The 19,063-nt window shown below is 52.6% G+C and overlaps 1 protein-coding gene across 2 annotated transcripts in view; it reads right to left on the bottom strand.

The window, feature by feature from the left end:
* The window catches only part of Nav1 (neuron navigator 1), a 260,493-nt gene that overhangs the window by 163,492 nt on the left and 77,938 nt on the right, over positions 1–19,063 (bottom strand). For both annotated transcript variants that reach the window (XM_023707932.1, XM_023707940.1), the window contains exon 4: positions 4,528–5,319. In XM_023707932.1, coding sequence (XP_023563700.1) covers positions 4,528–5,319 — 792 coding nt within the window. The remainder of the gene's footprint in view (positions 1–4,527; positions 5,320–19,063) is intronic.

Here is a 19,063-nt window from a genome sequence, read left to right as displayed (position 1 = left end):
CTTTCTCCCAAGAGCCACAGGAGGCACCCTGTGCCTTCAGCCCTGGGATTAGAGGCTGTCAGGGATGGACATGTGCAGAGGGGCTCTGCATAAAAGCAAGGATCTGGTGCTGGCAGCCTGGGATGGGGGAGCTAGGGAGGAGGTAGCCGAAGTCCCAGAAGCAGAGCGGGTGAGGAACTGGGGAAACATGGAACAAGAGGGAGGTCAGGAAACACCCTAAGGTTTTGGTTGACATGGTAATCATTCAAACCAGGTCTAGATAGGCCTGTGTTTGGGGTTGAAGCCATCATGGATGGTAAAAGCCATCTCCCTGGGTCAGTTCATGCTTCAGGGAACCAAAGCAGCTGCTGGAGTCAGAGCAGCACGTCTGCTCCATCTGTGCCATCTCCTCAGAGTGGAGGGCCTGTCTTAAGGCAGAATCTGGACTACCCTGTGAGAACAGCTCCAGATGCAGCAGTCTGAGCAAGGCCATGGCCAGAGCGGAAGAGCAGGACCTCTTGTCAGCCCCTCGGGTGGAGGCCCAAGCCTGGTCATGGAAGAAAACACCCTCATCACAGCACAAAAAGTAATGTTCTCCTGAGTGCAACCCTGGGGAAGGTAGGAAGCTTCACCACTCTGAGGCTCTAGGCCAGTTCCTGCTCCACACAATATACAAATGCCCATGGGCCTGTACCTGCCACAGCCCTTCCTGTGGCCTGTGATGGCATAAGCCTGCCCTGCTAGGGGAGGGAAAGAAATGAGCATCATCCATGCTCTTCTCCTAGGCCAGGGGAACCCCTGGAAATAACAGGCATGGCTCTGGGTGGGCCCTCTGACACTGGGGTGGGGGTGCTGGCTGTGCTCACACATCAGGGCAGCAGGTTTTTGCAGAGTTCACATATCCTCTGCCCACCCTACTCTCCAAAGCACTGGATAAAAAGGGAAAAAGATGTGTGAAGACAGTTCATCCCAAATTATCCCTGAGTAAATGCTCTGAAGTAACCTTGCCTTACCCGACCAGCCAGGCAAGCAAAGAGCTTAGAAATTGATAGCTTCCTTTCTTTCTCCTTCTTTCCTTTCCTTTCCTTTCCTTTCCTTTCCTTTCCTTTCCTTTCCTTTCCTTTCCTTTCCTTTCCTTTCTTAGCTACCCAAAGGAAATAGACAGCTTCCTTTCTTCTCTTTCCTTCTCATACCTTTCTCATTTCTATGTAGTCTGCAATTCCGAGGCCAGGACAAGCCAATGAGGAAGAGGAGTGTTCTTGTACTGTTCAAATGCTGTGCATCATTATATGCTCTCTTTAAACCATGTGGGACATTTTCCAGGTCTAATCACCACCCCATCCCTACAGGGTAAGGATGAGTCATGGGAGAGTATCTTCTACTCACAAACGGAGAAACTAAGCCCCAGGGGAGGACCCAGAGTTTAGGACTTGTGGACAGGGCCTTTAGAGGAAGTATCTTACTGCCTTGTCCCTGCCCCAGGCTTGGTAGTCTTCCTCATTGTGCCAAATTACATTTTGTAGACTAAGGTCTCTGATTCCTGGAGTTGGGCCATTTTCCCTAAGACCCACCCCTCAGTCTTCTAAGTTGCTAGGGTTCCCCAGTGGGACCCTATTACTTGGCAGCTTCCATGTATGGGGAAGGGACAGAGAGCCTGTCTAAACCATCTGGGCCCCAGCTGATTTCTAGAAAGGGGATGATCAGGTTTCAGTTCTTCCCTTTTATTCCAGAAAGGCTCTTCTTTGGGGCTGCCTCACCTCCCCCCACCATCTGCCTCAGAAACTGGGTCTTGGCAGCTTCTTGGGTCTGAGACAGTACCAGAGAGTGTGCAGAGCCTGACAATGAGCCTCATGAGTGGGGTCAAATCTCCTGTGTCTTTAGCCACCATCCTTAGATATCAGCCATTATCTTCAGAACCACCTTGCTGTAGACCAAGGGCCTGTCCTGACAAGTGAACACCTCATGGTTCCTGGGAAGCAAATCTTTTCTACCTTTCTATGTACTCTTACTGGTCAGTTCACCTTTGCATAGGAGAAAACCTTGGCCTGGAATTACCAGCTGACACCCCACCCACCTGATGCCAAGCACTGCTTCCTAGGGCCCACCCCACCCTGGACCTCACAGTCCAGCCAGCTCAGCCAACTCTCCCAGCTCGCCTCTCTCAGCTGACAGCACTGTCCCTCTGCCCTCTCAGTGTCCTCAAGACAGCTCTGGTGGCCTGTGCCAGCAGACACCACCTTGATCAGGCCCCTCTGCACCTTTTACATCCTTCTTCTCTCAGTCAAGTTTTCTAGAAAGAGATATGAGGAGGTCTAAGGAAACAAATGCAGAATCTCCCTGCCACAATCAACTCAGAGGTGACAGACCCTCATCCTTTTGGCCCTACCTCTCACCGTCTAGACAGCCAAAGCAGTGTTCTCTCCTCACCCCATGGCTGCTGAGAGGCTCCCATGGAAGTGTCCCCAGAGAAGTGACAGCCACTCAGCAGGAATGTTGGACTACAGCTCAGCTTCTCCTCCCAAGCTCCAAGCCAGTTCTAGGACTGGCTGTCAATGTTTCTGTGGTCACACATTTTTGTGAAGCCACAAAGAGGTCTTCAAAGGATAGCCAGGTCCTAGGGCAGTGTGGAACACTGCCAGGACAGGGGAGGGCCAGATGGGCTACAGTCACCCCAACTAGGGGAAGCCCTGACCTTGAACACAGGCCTGTGTCCTCTGCTAGTCTGTGCCCAACATAAGTCACACAGAAGGGCCCAACCTCTTCTGAGTCTCCAAAGAATGTTCATCCTATCAGGCTGCTGCCTCCTCTGCCTCAATCACAATCTGATTACTCTACCTTCAGCAGGCCTAAGCAGGCCTCCCTTTCCAGCTCTTCCCTGCACAGTCCAGTATCATTTTCTCTGCAGCCTTCCTTCAGGCCTACGATTATTATATTTTTCCCCATGCTGTCTGTCTAAGCCCACTGAACTGCAAGCACCTTGAGGGCAGGCTCAGCAGGCTCTGGGCATGGGATGGCAAACATCCTGTGCAGTGTGAAGGTCCCCTGCCACTCTGCCCTGGCCCATCCCATCCCCAGCTACCCCACAAAGCCCTGACTTTCAGGAGGGCTTCTTTAGGGACCAGGCTGCTCTTCCCTTTTTGCCCTTGTCCAGTCTCCTGACTGCCTCTGCAAAGTCCATCTATGGCCTGTGTAAGGATCAGTTCTCAGAACAGCTGAAATCGTTGCACCTGGTCAGAAGACCCTCATCCTGGCTCACTCCGGAGCTGGGGAAAAATGGGATGCCCAGGAAGACTGCAGTAGACCCAACCAATCTCCTCCAGTTTCATCTTCTACAGGTCGACCAAGAGAGCTCCTCTCATCCACCCATCACTCAGACTGCTGCCCGTCATTCGGCCCCGCCCCTTCACACGCACATACACGCCCCTTCCCAGCCCCCAGCGCGGCGGACAGCATGCAGAGGACCAGCAAGCTAGCATCCCACTGTGCCAGCTCTGGAGGACTCACAGTCCAGCCACCGCAACAAGTTAGCACAATCACAGCGTCTCGCCTGGGCTCCAGCCCTCGCTGGCCTTCCTTCCCCCTCCTCCATAGCCCCAACAACCCACCCTTGTGGGCTCCCGTGGCTCAGTAGCTCGGTGTCCAGAATATCCCTGATCCATCAGTCCCTGAGGGCAGGGGGCCTAGCGATAGCAAGCAGTTTTAGCGAGCCGCACCGGATTTTTTGCAGGGGCTCTTCAGGCTCTCAGGCTCAGAGAACAATGGAGCAGCTCTCAGCGCTTCCTCCACTAGAGCAATCTTTGTTCCTCCCTTCCCGCCTGTTCGGCTTCCATTAGCCAAAGGGTCAAAGCGGAGTCTCAGCACAAAAATCTAGACCTTTCTCTAAAAGACCCAGGGCTGGGGATTAGGGGACTGGGGCCAGTGCCAGGGCTGAGGTGTAAGATGCGCATCCAGATGTGTGCAGCTGGCTGTCCGCCAGGCCCTTAGCCCCAGACGTTTCTCCTTGCCAAGAACCCCCACACCCGGGAAATCCGACTCGTGCTCCCACCCGGGATCCACAGAGGAAGTAGAGCCTCAGCTCAGCTCCAGAGCCAACTGGCGCTGACATCTGCTCTCCCCACATCTGTCCTCTAGATGCAGGCTCTCCCCAAAAGACGTCCGCAGCAAGGCTGATGCTCTCCTGTCTCCACAGCAGAGGTCTCTCCCAGCCCCACATTTTGCCACATCAGAATTCTGGACTTTAAAATTACAGGACACTACTGGGCTCTATTTCTGAGAACCTAACTCTCTAAGCCATTGTCTAGCCTCACCTCAGGCAGGCCAGAGTAGGGCCTGAGCTCTCACGTTTGGCGTCTTGAAGACACACTTAGCCATGGCGCGTTTAGAGGTGGGCCCTGCACATCTGTGCTCAATGCCCCTCCTCACCGGCTCAGTGATCAGCAGAGTCCCACGGAGATGGGGCAAGGGAGGAAGCTCTGCTTTTCCCCACCTTCCCCTGCAGCTGGCCAGGCGAAAGCCTGGGGCGGGGTGGGGCGGAGCGGCAGGACTCACCCAGCATCTGGCTGAAGAGCAGCTGCTCCAGGTCGCCCAACACGGTCACCACGAGCTCGGGGTCTACCTTGAGGAAGGCGCGTTCCTCTTGGCTCTTGGCGGGGGGGACTGGCCCGGAGCCTTTCTGCGCCTTGGCCTTGCTGGAGAGCAGCTCGTCATCCGATTTGCCATCGTCGCTCACCGCCGCCTCCGGCGCCTTGCTGAGTGGCTTGACCTCCGCGTAGGGTCCGCGCGGGATCCGGCTGGGTTTTCCCAGACTGGGCGCTAGAGGGGCCAGGGGTGTCTTGGCGCCGCCCGCCGGGCTACCCTTGGCCTGGAAGAGCGAGTGCTCAGACTTGGACAGTGTCTTGGACATCAGCGGGGCCTCGCGGCCCTTAGACCCCATCTTGCTCAAACCCTTGGGTGCCTTGGCCATATCGTCGCTCCATTCGGGCTCATACAGCTGCAGCTTTTTCTCAGAGTCAGTGAGGAACGAGAGGTTCGTGAGCGACTTCTGTTTGCGCAGGTTGGAGGTGGGTGGCCCTCCAGGTACACGGCTGTCCACGCTGCCGGACTTGAAGACCTTCAGCTCAGCTGCGCTGGCCTTGGCCATGCCGATGCCGCCGCCGGGCGCCTTGGCGCGCTTGGGCAGCATGCCTCGGCCGTCGGCTGCAGCCGCCTTCTTGCCGGCTCCCCGCGGCTCGTCCGTGCCCTCGTCGCCGCCACCGCTGCTCAGCTCCACCTCAGGCTGCGCGCTCTTGACGCTGCTGCCCAGCATTCTGCCCGCGAGGAGCGCATGGACGATCTGCGCGTCTGCAGGCACAGGGCGGGGGAGGGGGCGGGGAGCAGGCGGAGGAGGGGGAGAGGACGGAAGAAACCGAGGAAGAAGGGAGAGGAGGGTGTAGCAGCACGGGAGGATGGGGAAGCCGAGCCGGGGTCGCCCAGGAAAGAAACGCGAGGAAGGAAGCAGGGGCAAAGGAAAGAGCACGGAAGCCGTGAAGCAATGGGGCGGGGTCGAAGGAAAAGGGGCGGGACGGGGAAAGAAATTAAAAATTAAAAATCAGTCAGAGGAAGGATAGAAACCCCGAGGCCGCCTCGAAGCCCAGAGGTGCCGCCGCGCCCGGCCCTGGCCGCAGCCTCCCAGTCCCAGTACCGCGGGCTGGGCACCGCCGGGCAGCGCCCTCCCGCACTCGGCTGCCCGCTCCAGCAAAGGCTGCGGGCTGCAGCTCCGAGGGAGGAAGCAGGGGAGGAGAAGGCGGGGAGCAAACAGGAGGAGGGGAGGAGTGTGCGCGAGAGGAGGGAGGTGGGAAGAGCGTGTGTGTCTATTTCTGGCTTGGGAGGGGGAGGTATCTGCAAGCGAGCTGGGGGTGGACGAGTGAGGGGTAGGGGGCAAATAAAAGAGAGGGCCGGGTTGTGTCCTGGCTCTCAGTTTAGAGGAGGGCTGGGTTCTCAGAGGACACGGGTGGTCCTCTGCAGGAGAAGGCATCAGCTGAGGAGATGTTTTCCCCTGGAGACGCTTTTTCCTACCTTATATCTGAGACACAAGGTGCTCTTCTGGGCACAGAAGGTAGAGAGGGCTGAGTGATGGGGTAGGAAGCTGAGGGCACTGGAGAAAGGGACCAGCCCTTGGGATAGAGTCGGGGTTCCCATTCCAGTTGCCTGCATGACCTTGCCAAAGTCATTAACACCCTCTGGCTCACTATCCCTCTACAATACCAGATTCCTAGGTGAAAGGGCTTGGGGGATCAAGTCCTGGGTCAAATATTGGGACTCAGGAGAAGTTTAACATTGCCAGCCCTGAAGCAGGACTGCTAGGCTATCTAAAAGGACATATCTCCAGCCCTGCTCTTTCTTTTCTCCTACCTGGGGCCAGGGAAGAGGGGTGAGGTGAGGGACAGCAAGAGCCAGGCAGAGCAGGCAGCATCTTACCCAGGACTGTTCCCTCCAAACCCACCCCGCCTGCCTGTATAGAAGGTGGCGCTACCTATTTCCCATGGCCTCCCAAGTCAGGGTCAGATTGTCCAAGACAAAGGCTCTCCGGAGAGGCAATGGGCAGGAGCTAGTGGAGGGAATGCTCTATCAGCAAGCTTGCTGCAGGAAGGGCAGGCTCCAGGTACAGCTACATGTTAGGGCTGTAAAGCTCAGGAATGGTGCCAGAACACAATAACCATCTGATTACTCCTCACCCCATCCCCAGCCTCCATCACTCCAGCTCCTCCTCTCCTTCCCCCTTGAATCTGAAGACCTCTGTGTCGGTGTTCCCTGGTTTGCTCACTCTCCTAGCACTGAGCATCAAGCCTGGCTGGTGTGAGAGACACTTATGGATACACCCTCATTGGAGCTGGGAACTGCCTCTCTCAGCACTTGCATGGAGCAGATGTTGTAGCTGTGGTGGTTAAAAGGGTTTGGAGACCTCCAGGCTGCACACTGGGTCTGTATCCTGCATGACTCTGGTCCTGGCTGGCGCCCAGGACTTCCTGCCTTCACGATCCTAGAGCTGAATGGAGATGCCATAAAATTTTCAAGGACAGGGATCATAGCAGACTCACAATACTGAGAACACAAGATTCTGAAACAGAAAGGGGCACGGGCCCTTGGCTGGCCTTGGAGATAGAGAAAGTGCCCTTAAGGAACTCTGTCTAGCAAGAAATACAAGGCAGACAACACAAGACTCAGGGAAATAACCCTGTCCCTGTAAAAAGTCAATGTCCCACCTATTCCTTACAAGTAGACAGGCATAGGTGTGTGTATGTTCTAATTACCAGAATGACAACAGGCACTGCCTTAAAGGAGTGGAGTGCCAAAAGCTACCAAAAGGTCCTGAGGCACAGAACATGAGGCCTGCTGTCCTTAGAGGCCTGGCCCAGCTCTTAGAAATTCAGGGGGGCCAGGAATTGTGAGTCCAGATAGGAAATGACAAGCAGGAAAGAGCTGGTTAAGAGGAAAGAAGTGCAATCATGCAGAATTGGCCAGGTACAGAGGGCACAAAGGATGAGGCCAGGCATGGGACGCAGGAAGTGTCATGCGCATGCCTGGACATCAGGCTTCAGCTCATGAAAGGGATGAAGCCTCATCTTTGGTGTCAAATTTTTGAATAAGTATAACCATCCCCCCTTCCCCACCCACAAGCCATGTGTAACGATGCCACAAACCATCATTTCTACATCCTCATCCTTGCTCATGCCCACTGTATAATTTATACAAGATGTCCCTGTATCAATCATATGGGAACCCTGCCTTTCCTAAAAACAGCACCTGGAGAATCTAAGGACACCTATAGTCCAATTTATCAGATTACAGTAGTTCTTGCTTCTTGTCTGTAAGTTTTCTTCCTGTATATAAATTCATCTCCTTATCAAAAATAAATGAACTGCTAAGCATCTTGCTTGAAAAGCATTATGCTCACCATAACCTACTCATTCAGTGCAGGCAAAACCTCATGTTCTCTTCATTGGTTCCATTTTGCCCCTCATCTCTGGTGGTTCAGTTCTTTAGAGTTGCTATGAAACACTATTCCGCTTGCTGCTCTGTCCACCTGCATGTCCATGTCACTGGATGCCCACTGCCCCGGGGCCCTGAACTTCCTTCTTTCCTGCCTGGTTATCTCATCCCTCCTTTGGGTCTGTGTTTTAGCCTAGTTCCTCCTCCTCCTCCTCCTCTCTGTATTCTTTGCCTCCTCTCATGGGATATTATATTCCCCAAATCCCAAGGCCTTCTCCTCCTTTCCATAAACAGCCCCTGGAATTCTGCTCCTTTTGAGCAGACTGCCCAGAGGAGATGCAGACCCACCCTGCCACCTAGACCTCAAGCCCATTGCCCCCTGCAGCACATACCACTTGTCAGTTTTTGAGGTGGATCCCATGAGTTAGCTCAGGGTGGACCCCTGGAGTGCCATCCTTTCAGGGCTGATCCTGTCACTCTTTGAGGGTCTTTCCATGCCAGGTACTGGTCCTTTTCAATAGTCCTCTTGGTATCCTGGAACTTTCTGATGCTCTCTAATGCAACCTCTCCCTCCATCTGGCTCTGCTTTGATTTCTTTCACATCCCATGTTTCCCACCATCCTCATCTACAGTGGGAGTGCTCTGCTGCCGTGGCAACAGGCATTCCAACATTAGTCAACAAAACCAATATATGTCATGTTTCCTTGAGCAAGTCCTAAAAAGAGGGGACTGAACCCTGGCACCTTATCCCCAAACCTAGCCCCAAACCCCTGCACTGGACTGTTTCCCCCTTCCCTACCTTGAAAGACTTGAAGAGAGATCAGTGGTCAACAAAGGGGCTATGACGAAGAAGCCTGGCTGGGCAGGCAATGGGTGCTGGAGGTGTCAGTAACCTGGTTAGGACAGCTGGATCCTGCCTGGTTTCTAAAGCAGGGAGGGAGGAAGAGGCTGGTTCAATATCCTAAAAGTCCTCAGTCTCCAGCTCCCCAAAGATAGGGTCAACCCATTCCTTTCTCTCCAAAGGCACTGCAGTGTTTGGGGTGGAGATAGGATGAGTGATGTGACCACATCTGTTGACTGCTAACTTAGAGCAATGTGAGGAATGAAAATGTAGCACAGGGCCAAAGAAAGGCATGTATGTGATTTTACATTCTCCCGGTTCCGTGATTGGAAATGGATGTAACCCAGGGAGTCTGTGGGGGCTGGGGGCTCTGCCCATCAGGATAGGGCTTGGTAACTGTGAGGTAGGCAGTGGAAGAGAGGCTGACATGGAGGGCCAGACTGTCCTCATCCTGTTGACCTTGAAATGTGACCTTGGGAGAAAGGATCTGATGAGGGGAGTAGTAGGCAGGGAGTCCATGCTTGGCTCTGTCCAGGGATAAGGACAGAGCAGGGCGAGGGAGGGTGTTGATGTGTCCACAGTTGGGCTCTAGAGAAAAGGCTGGCAATATGGCTCTGCCAGCTCACAGGATTCATCTTTGGTTAAACTTTTTGTTGAAAGCTATCAAAGCCCTGCACACATGATGGGCTCTCAAAAACATTTAGTGAATGAAGACTGATTGCAGAAATGTGGGACTAGAACAAATGTGTGGGAGACTGCGATCTCTTAGCACACTGGGCCGAGGAGGGGGTACTACCAGCCAGCACACTGAGAAGATCTTTAAGCTTCCCTGCTCAGACTCCCATGATGTTTGAGCACTGAGTCTTGTCTGTATTAAGAAACCAGCTCCCCACTGTTGGGGCCTGGCCCAGCTGTAACAGGTGCTGGAGCAAAAGAGATCAAAACCCTATCCTCATGCAACTTAGAGTCTGTTGGGAAGGACAGTAAGAGTGACGCCAATGAAGGCTCCTCTGAGACATGACATTTCAATAAAACTCTGAAGAAAGAGAGGGAGCAACCTACATGAACATCTGGGAGAAGAGAGTTCCAGAAAGAGGGAACTGCCCAAGCACAGGCCCTCAGGTGGATGTGCCCCCTGCGTGTGAAGTACAGATAGGAGATCAGCATGGTTGCAAAGAAAAGAAGGAGGGGAGAGTGGTGGGCTGCAGGCGGAGGTGTGAGGGGAGGCAGCGCTCCGGGCCTTCAGGGTCATGACACAGACTCAGGCTCTCGCTTGGAGCAAGCCCTTGGCAGGTATGGAGCAGATGTGACATGACCTGGCTCCCCCTGGGAAAGGTCACTTGGCTCTGGCATGGAGACACATTGCTGGGTTTTGGAGGCTAAAGCAGTGGCGACAGTCCAGCTGAAAGATGACAGTGGTTTGGAACTGAGTGGTGAACGTGGTGGTTGTGAGAAGTGGTCCAATGCTGGGCATATTTTGAAGCCATTAGAATTTGCAGAGGAGCCAAGTGCGGGAAAGCGTGGAGTCAGTGTCTCTGAGGATTTGGGCCTCCACACATCTCAGACTGGAGTTGCCACTGATCAAGACAAAGAAGGTTTTGGGAGGAGCTGGTTTTGAGGAAGGATTAGAGTCCTGTTTTTCTCCCCAGCCCTTCTTGAGTCCAAATGTCCTTCTGTTAAGGGAGGCCTCCCTGACATCATTCACCCATTTGTGTGCCCCAAGAACCCATCTTCAGTTAAACTTGTTCTCAGAAGAAATCACAGCTCTGTGCACATAGTGGGCTCTCAAAAATATTTTGTGAATGACGACTGATTAAATGAATGAATGCGTGACTCAGAACAGATGTGCAAGGGATTGTAAACAGCAGTGACCTCTCAGTACCCTGTGGCGAGAAACGGAACAGCTGGCGTGCGGAGTGCAGGCCAGGCTTCTGGGATGGAGTACCAGCACATCTTTTCTCTCTCCTCTCTGTAACAATGGGCCAGGGAGAGCCCCCTCTCTAGAGCCCAACTAGAGAATGGTTCCCATCCGAGCCTATAGGAGGCAGGTGGCCCAGAAGGAGCAGAACTGTGGCTGAGGCTTGCTCAGAGGGGCTGCTCTAGGCCTGGGGAGTGGACCAGAGCCAGAATTCGGATGACTGGCAGTTCCTTCTGCCAGAGCATTTTCCAGGGCTGCAGAGGTGAAATGTCCAGGCTGGATGGTCCAAGGCTAGCGAACATGGAGCCTTGGTTCCTTGTAGCCCTGATCCTGAGAGGCCGCGTTGGAGGAACAAATGAAAACAGCAGACTTCTCCTTCCTTGGTGGAGGACAGGGCTCCAGACTCTCCAGGCAAGGACAGACACCCGGGAACTCCAGGACTTCCTGCAGGGGCGCATGTCTCTGACTCAGTGACCTGCACTACCTCACAGGACAAACAGTCCCTACCCTCTGCTATCTGGCTGCCACTGATGCCAGTGCCGAACAACACGCAGTACTTGAGCCCTTCACCCTCTGGCTTCCTATTCTCCTTGCTCTCCTACCTGCCATGGCCCAGGCCTCACCCCATCCCACACTTTTGCGGTTCCTTGCCTCTCCTAATACCTTCCTTTGTATGAATTCCACTGTGCTTTTTAAAGCCAACTTCAGCCACCCTCATCCCACAAGGAATACCTCTTTGGTTGCCCCATCCCACACTGCTCTTTACTTTTTCTTCTCACTGGTTATATTCAGGAGCCACATGGTCACATTCTGCCTACTCCTAGGGAGACTTCCCTGACCAGTGCTCTTGCTCATACACTTGCTCATAATCATAGAGGAAGCTGTTGGTGGAATTAGAGTTTGAATTCCAGGTGTTAGGTACCATACCTCCCTATAACTTCAGGCTATCAAATGCAGCTGTTTCCAGGGACCTGCTTGAAAATGTGGGACCAAGAAGTGTAGGCCTTCATGGAAGGAAAGTCCTGAAAGTCCTCTAGGTCCTGAAGAGGGAGTGGAGATGAAAATGTCAGTCCTGCCTCTCTACCTGTCCTGTTGCGGCTACCTGCAGCCCGAGGTCAGCATGGGTCTACAGATCAGCCTGTAGTCAATTTAGGTCTGGTCCCAAGTCCTGGGGTTGAGGGTGGGATGCAGGGTGGTCCTTGGTATCTATGGCAACACATGAGCAGTGTCTCAACCCTATGACATCTGTCCTGGAGTCCTGTTCACTTTCAGTGGACAAGGTGAGGATCTCCTGAGGTCCTCCTTAATCACAAGTCTTAGGAGTTAGTCTTGGGTTCTCTTTCTGTGGGATTAATAAAGTGCTCACATTTGCTACACTTCAGCTGGTCATGTGAGAAGTTAGTGGGGAAAGAAGGGTGGAAGGCCTCTACTCCCTCTGCTCTTGGACCTCCAGCAGGGAAAAGCAGAAAGAAAATACCTCATCTAGGGCACTCCTTCTAAAACTGTACCCATTTAAACACGATATGCCCCTACTTCACAGGCCAATAAAAAGCCCAAAGAAAGAAATCCAGATGTTTCCCACATGTGCTTGTCCTGAATGTTACCATGACAACTGACTGTCCCATATACACAGCTGGGGCGGCAGTTGCACACTGGGCTTCAGATGAGCTCTGTACTACCCAGGTACATCACCTTTGGACAAGACCAACCCCAATGCATTGTGATGGTGCCTTGCAGGTCTTTGAGGATGACTCCAGTCAGGCGAAGGAAAAAGTGAGTAAAGTGAGTGCTTGTCACTGCGCCCAAGTGTTGGATGGAGACACACAGGGGCTCATGTGAGTGTATAGCCTTTGGGATGGGTAAACCTACAGTCAAAATGACTCAACCATGCAGTTGTTTCAACATCACTGAATCACAAAGCTAAGTGGGACCGCCAAGATAACTTCACTCAATGTTCTCCCTCAGGACAGCACTGATCCATTGGTAATAAATCCTATTGCCTCACTTTGGACTAAGTAAACCCTAAAACTGAGGAAGAACACAGGCCCAATGCCAAGGTTATCTTGCTGACGCAGTGATGACATCCTACTGCAGAATTGAACTCCTTAATCTGTGTTCACAGCCTGGATTCTGGAGGCCCATAGAACCAGCCATCAGATATGAGCCAGGTATGGGGAAGACGGCCATTCACCTCTGGAGATATATTATCCTGTCAAGCAAGTTGTTACATAGGCTCTTGGCTCCAAAAATTTAAGGACAACTGCAAGAGTATGGATGAAATTTACCTGCCTTGACTAGGAGCAGCCGGGACCACTGCATTGGAGCAACCTGATCTTGTCCCTGCCCTGGAGAGAAGCTACTCCCATTTGGTGACTGCACTCATTTGTTCCATTGGAACCTCTGTGTTTTATTAGTTTTTGTTAGGTTTTTCAATGAGGCATTAAACTTAACAGAAGAATACCATGGCTTCATATTTCAATGAGTTTTAATAGAATAATCGCTGGCAATTACTTGGCATATAAAAATGGCTCTGTACATGCTAAGAATACGCATTGGTGTGGTGGGCGGGAGTTTCAGCGCCAGGAGAACCTTGCCTTCCCAGGGACTGCTTTCATCACGGAGAACTTGCTACCTCTGTACTCACTGCAAACCCTGCTTCTCTGGCAGGAAGGATGTGGTGAGCTCACAGACTCAGCTCTGGCCTCTGGCTGGTCTGGATGTGGACCGGAGCTGCTCTCCCTCCCCTTCCACTAGGGCTCAGCGCTCCCCTTGCCCGGAAGTTCTCTTAGCTCTCTGACCTCCATCACTCACACCAAGGGCATCCTCATTTCCCTCCCCTGGCCTCCGCACAGGTGGGGTGACTTCCTTGCAGGAAGGGATGACCAGGCAATTCTTGTTCTCCCCACCTTGGGCCTTGCCTGCTCCGGGATGCCCCAGCTGACCTTCAGTTCTCCTTGGCTCCCCCTGCTGGCCTGCTTGCCCCACTCCAGGAACCACACACTGGGAGGCAGGGTTTGGATTCTTTCTGCCCCTTTAAAGGACTTGGGTGAAGAAAGACTGTAGCTTGGGGAGTTCTTAGCACTTAGTCACATCACTCTGTAACTGCCTCCTCCAGAGCTGCTCCTAGGTAAGCGGGGTGGAGGGGGTATATCTCACCAAGGGGGTAGGCAAGCATGGGATGATTTGTTCTGGTTTCCACCTATCAATGGTGCTGGAGGAAGGACTATAGCCTGCATAAGTCTGTTTTTGGAGCCAGCACCTTGACACAAAGCCCTGCAGGTCTCTGTCTTCCCAGACAGAGGCCATGAGCTTCAGGGATGCCCTCGAGGACAGGGTTCTCCACTAGTCTTAAAGAAAGGGCCTGCATGCTCCCGGAGTAGGGTGGAGCAATCCTGCGCTGGGGAGACGCCCGGTCACCAGGCCACCTCTCAGAGGCCCCCTCCATGGCATCCACAATGAGAACTGAACACACGGCTTGGGAAGAACTGAAGCAGTTGGTCTCAGGTTAGACAGATGAACTCTGTCTCCCAGAAGGAGGCCACCCAGAGGGGGGCAGACATTGTGTGCAGAGGAGAATTCTCTAGGAAAACCTCACAGAGATGTTTAGCATCTTCCCCATCTACTCATCTTTTCCATAAAGGACTCAGGGTGAACAGGAGTGCTTCCCACACTGCCTTGTCTTCTCAGAGTGTCATAAGGCTAGAGCTCTGCTTCTGCTCTCTAGGGTGGGAGACCATGTTCCCAGGGTTGGGGCTTCTTCAGAGCCACGACACAGATCATGTACAGCTGCACAGGCTGTACACTGCACAGGATTCACCATCAACTGCACAGTTTTGTCCATGCGTGTATCTCAAGCTTCCAGCATAGCATCTGGCACATAGTATATGCTTAATTAAAAATTGGCAAATGACCGTAAATTCCCTCTGGGTTAGGCAATGCAGAGTGCCTGGTTTTCTCAGTGCAGCAGCAAACAGGGAAGCTAGGCCTTGCCAAGTCCATATATTGTATCTTGAGCACTCATAGTTGTAAACTGCAGAGAGAACATTCACATGCCTTCTAGAGTGGGAGTGGTCTGGGAGGGCCTGCGCCCAGGGTAACAATGGGAAGTGGGGCTCCAGGCTGTCCAGCTTCTGTTATTCTGGATGAGCCATTGAAATGGCTCTAACTGGATTCGAGTCATTGCCTGGAGATAAATCCCATCCCCAGCCAAAAGCTGTCATGAGAAGTCACTCAGCCTTCTCTCTCTCTCTCTCTCCCTTCTCCCAAGCAACAGAATCCAGATCCCTCCAGTTTCTATTTTCAAGCCCCTCCAACAGGATACCTCAGATGACCTCACTTCTCTGGCCTCTTCCTCCCCAGCTCCTCCTAGAACTTGGCTCTGCTATGACCCTCAGAAGCCTCCTGCACCTCCTGGACCTGAGACCCCACCCACGCACCCACCCACCAGGTCATGGCATAGATGGCTAAGGATCTGATGTCTAAAACCTGGCTGCGTGGGTGCAAGTCCCAGCTGGGTGCCACAGTTTACTCACCTGCAAAGTGAATAAGAAAATAATAGCACTTTCCTCGATGACAAACAATACTGAACATGTGTTATTACTATGTTCCAGGCTGTCTTCAGGCATTGTACCTGTATTGATGCATTTAATTTTTCTTCACAAAGTCCTCGAGGGAGGATACCCTCAACATCTCCATTCACAACCAAGGATACAGAGGCAGGAGAGATTAAATTATTGTCCACAGCTGCACAGTGGGAAAGGTCTGACACAAACTAGGGGGTGAAGTTCCAGACTCGAGCAGTTGTTGGGAGGATTAAATGTACTATGGCAATGCCTGGCTCATAGAAGCTGTGACAAGCATCAGCTGCTAAGACCATTATTGTCACTTCGCAGTCCAACTCCTGAGAGCCCACTAGGACCCATAGGCTGCTTTACTTATCCAAAGGGGCACCCATAGACTCCCACCCTGCCAAGGTTCCTCTGCCCCACCCTGGCATTGGTCCACCAGTGCCCTGAAAAACATGGCTGGCAGCACCCACACCTGAGCTTGGCCTGTTTTCTAGTCAATTGTCTGCATGTCCTCTCTCCACGGATGGCTGAGACCTCAGCTTATCTCAGCTCCAATGTCCCGGGAGGGGAAGGAACTCAGTAGTATGAACTCAACATGTGTTGGGAGCCACTGAAGCTGGAAATTGGTCATACGTGGGAGGGCAGGACTAGGCCTCAGTGACTAAACAGTCAAGCTACCTCAGTTCTGCCTGGTCAGTGTCAGCTATTAGTCACTAGGCAACCTTGTGTCATGTGATACGAACTCTGCAAAGGTATAAATAAACATCCCCACTATTGTTCTGGGGCTCTTTTGCTAATCAGGCACCTGGCACCACCTGACCCAGCTCTTGTCTTCTTATCTATCTTTTCCTCATTCCTGCCGCCATTCTTCCCAGGGTACACCGAGACACCAATACAGTCCTACAAACATGAAATAACACAGGACTGGGGTGAGAGATGCCAGTGACATCTTGGGGCCGGCACAGGTTAAGGGAGACACCAGCAGGGACTGTGGCTCACTGACCCCATTTCCTTCCCCGCCACTTGGCAGGGCTTTAGGGAGACTAAATTGAACCTGGACAGCACACAAGCTGTCCAAGGGCGACTGCTGGTGGCAGATGGGAAGGCAGGGCAGTAGAAGGAGAAGGCATGACCTTCAGATGAGCCAGCCTCAGATCTAGTGCTGCCCCAGCTCTGTGTCTCCACGCAGGTTTTCTCTGAGTCTCAGTTTCCTCATTCACGAGAGAGTAACAATGCAGCCCTGTTACTCTACCTAGTCCTGCCCTCCCACATATGACCAACTTCCATTGCATGAGCAGTGCTCACCAGGGGTAGAGCACACACAGCCACGGACCCCGCCTAGACCAGGTGTTCAGTAGCTAGTAGTCATCACTGTTGTTTGCTTAGTTTAGCGTTTAGGGAGCCTGCCGGCAGCAGTTCTGATTTCGGTTCACCTGCTAACCCACCTTTGCTCTTAAGCATGTCATTTCTCCTCATCTCTCTCCATGGAAAATGAGGCCACCCTGGTGACCTGTAAGATTCATCAGAGCTTTGGCTTATTGTGTTCTTTGATAATCTGCTTGTATCTCTCTGAGTTGCACCCTCTCTAGAAAGCCAGAAAAACTCCTCTCCCAGATGGTACAGATACCTGTACTGTACTCTGCCCAGGCAGGAGGACATACCCGGTGTGCAAGCTTTCTTGGAAAGAGGACTCTATCCCTGCTCCCAAATCCTTAAGATATGAGCAGCTTAACTGTGGCTTAAAGGGAAAAGAAAAAGGAAGAAAAGTAAAACAGCCCCAGCACAAGGCCAAACTCCACACTGCCCCTCCCACTCTATATATATCAGCTGTCATGGGAGAAGCAGACAGGGAGGAGGCTCTGGTTTGTTCCCCAGTGAAACATGCTATGATGAGAACAGATCCCTTCATTATGTGTCCACTTAGCACTCATTTCAACATGCCACAAAGCGGAAATAATTAAGGAATCTGTGTAAACCTCGGGCTAACCTTCCTGGGGCCTCCTGCACACAGCTTCGCACATGTGGGCATGTGGCAGCATCAGTCCTGGCTTCCCTTGCCTGTCCAAATGAAGATCTGATGGTGGCCTGTGTATGGCCTGGCACTGAGTGTGAGCATATGGGTGAGCACCCAGCTCTTAGGCAGAGCCAGGTGGGCGCGGGAGGGTCGGACACACATGCAAACACCTGTGGGCTGGATTCTTCCATGCTTCCCTGAGTACAGAAGCAGGAGCAGCTGAGTACAGACAGCCTTTTGGGGACATGTGAAGGCCACCATCACACCAGCTTGGAGGCATATCTGCATAGGAAATCCTCTTCTTGCCACATAAAGATTGTAAGGCCTTATTTAGACTCTAGTGCCAATGTCCAGGCAGTGGTACAAGATGGAGAAATCTCTTAGGCTTTCTCCTGCCCCCGAGGTCTACTGCAGAGAGGCTGGAGGCTGGAGGCAACCATACTGGGAAGAGGGCCAAGGCAGACTAGTTGCTCATCCTCAGCTGGTAGAGCAAATGCAGGCTCCCAGAGGGCGGGCGAGCTCCTCAGCTGCCTACTCTCGATCCTGTACTCACCTGTCTCACTCATTTGCCAAACAGTTCACAGACTGGAGGGGGAATAGATTATCCTCAAGAAAGGTATTGCTACCCACTGAGGTCTAGAGATTGGAATTGAAATAACGTGATCAGTACATGAAACCACTGGGTTCTGAAAGTGGTATAATTTCATGCCCCTCTCCACGGCACCTAATTCTCCTTGCACAAGAACATGCCCAGTGCCCCTCTTGTGCTGAGGACCTGATGAAGGAGGTAGGGCTGCCTGGCTGCCTGTCACCCCGTAAGGGAAGGTCACTGGGGGTGGGGCTTTTGGTGGGCCAACAAATTGTCTGGATAAGTCTCCCTGGAACAGATCCCCAGACCGTGAACTTCATGAAAGCAGGTCAAATTCTTATGCATCTTTTGCTTCGGTGTTAGCACAGTGTTTTGTACAAGGATGTGGACAGCCTTGGGGTTGGATAGAAGAATACATGAATAAGTAAGTCATGTCACGGCTGCCGGTGGGGGTGGGAGAACAAGACATAAAACGGAACCCTCCGTTGTCTCCTTTTTTCTTTCTGCTTTCTTCAAGCTCAGAAGACTGTGAGCTTCCCGTAAGGAAAGCAAATCCTAAATCTTCTCTCCATCCAACTCATCAAAGAGCTCACTGTATGCTCAGCAAAGATGGATTACCATGACAACCAGCAAGCACCAGAGCAGAGGCAGCACTCTGAACCCCACTCTCTTTCCCCAGGCACTATGGAGGAAACCGGTGCTCCTCAAAGTTCAGTGGGAGGCACACCTCCGAAGCCTCTGCCCCCAAAACACCCACCCAATGATCTACCAGACACTCTCGCTTGTGGCTGATGAGGGTGGGCTTGTGGCTGAGAAGCCCCAGAGAGTCCCTGTGCCAGTCTGCAGCAGATGCTAAAAGCAAAAGTCCTCTCACCAGCTCATGGGATAACAATTAGGATTGGGGGCCTGGGTAGGTGGATGGAGATCATTAAACTCTAACAATGTGGCACACACATAAGGAAGCCATTACACTAAGAAAACTGCAAATGTAAAAATAGAGCTCCACATAGTTTCCTGGTTACCACATTCTAATTCTGATGGTTTGTCAGTGCCAGTGAAATTTGGCTTCCTTGTGTCTCTCTCCATGCCCTGGTCCTCTTGCAGTGCCCTTCTGTCTCAGAGGCGATGGCTCACTCTTTGAATGCCCCATTGTTATGCCAGGACCTTTGTCCGCAAAGCTTGCCAC

This window comes from Octodon degus, unplaced genomic scaffold (genome assembly GCF_000260255.1).
Source record: "Octodon degus isolate 3935 unplaced genomic scaffold, OctDeg1.0 scaffold00009, whole genome shotgun sequence".
In the NCBI taxonomy this organism is placed as follows: Eukaryota; Metazoa; Chordata; class Mammalia; order Rodentia; family Octodontidae; genus Octodon; species Octodon degus.
This window is presented reverse-complemented; position numbering and strand designations above follow the sequence as displayed.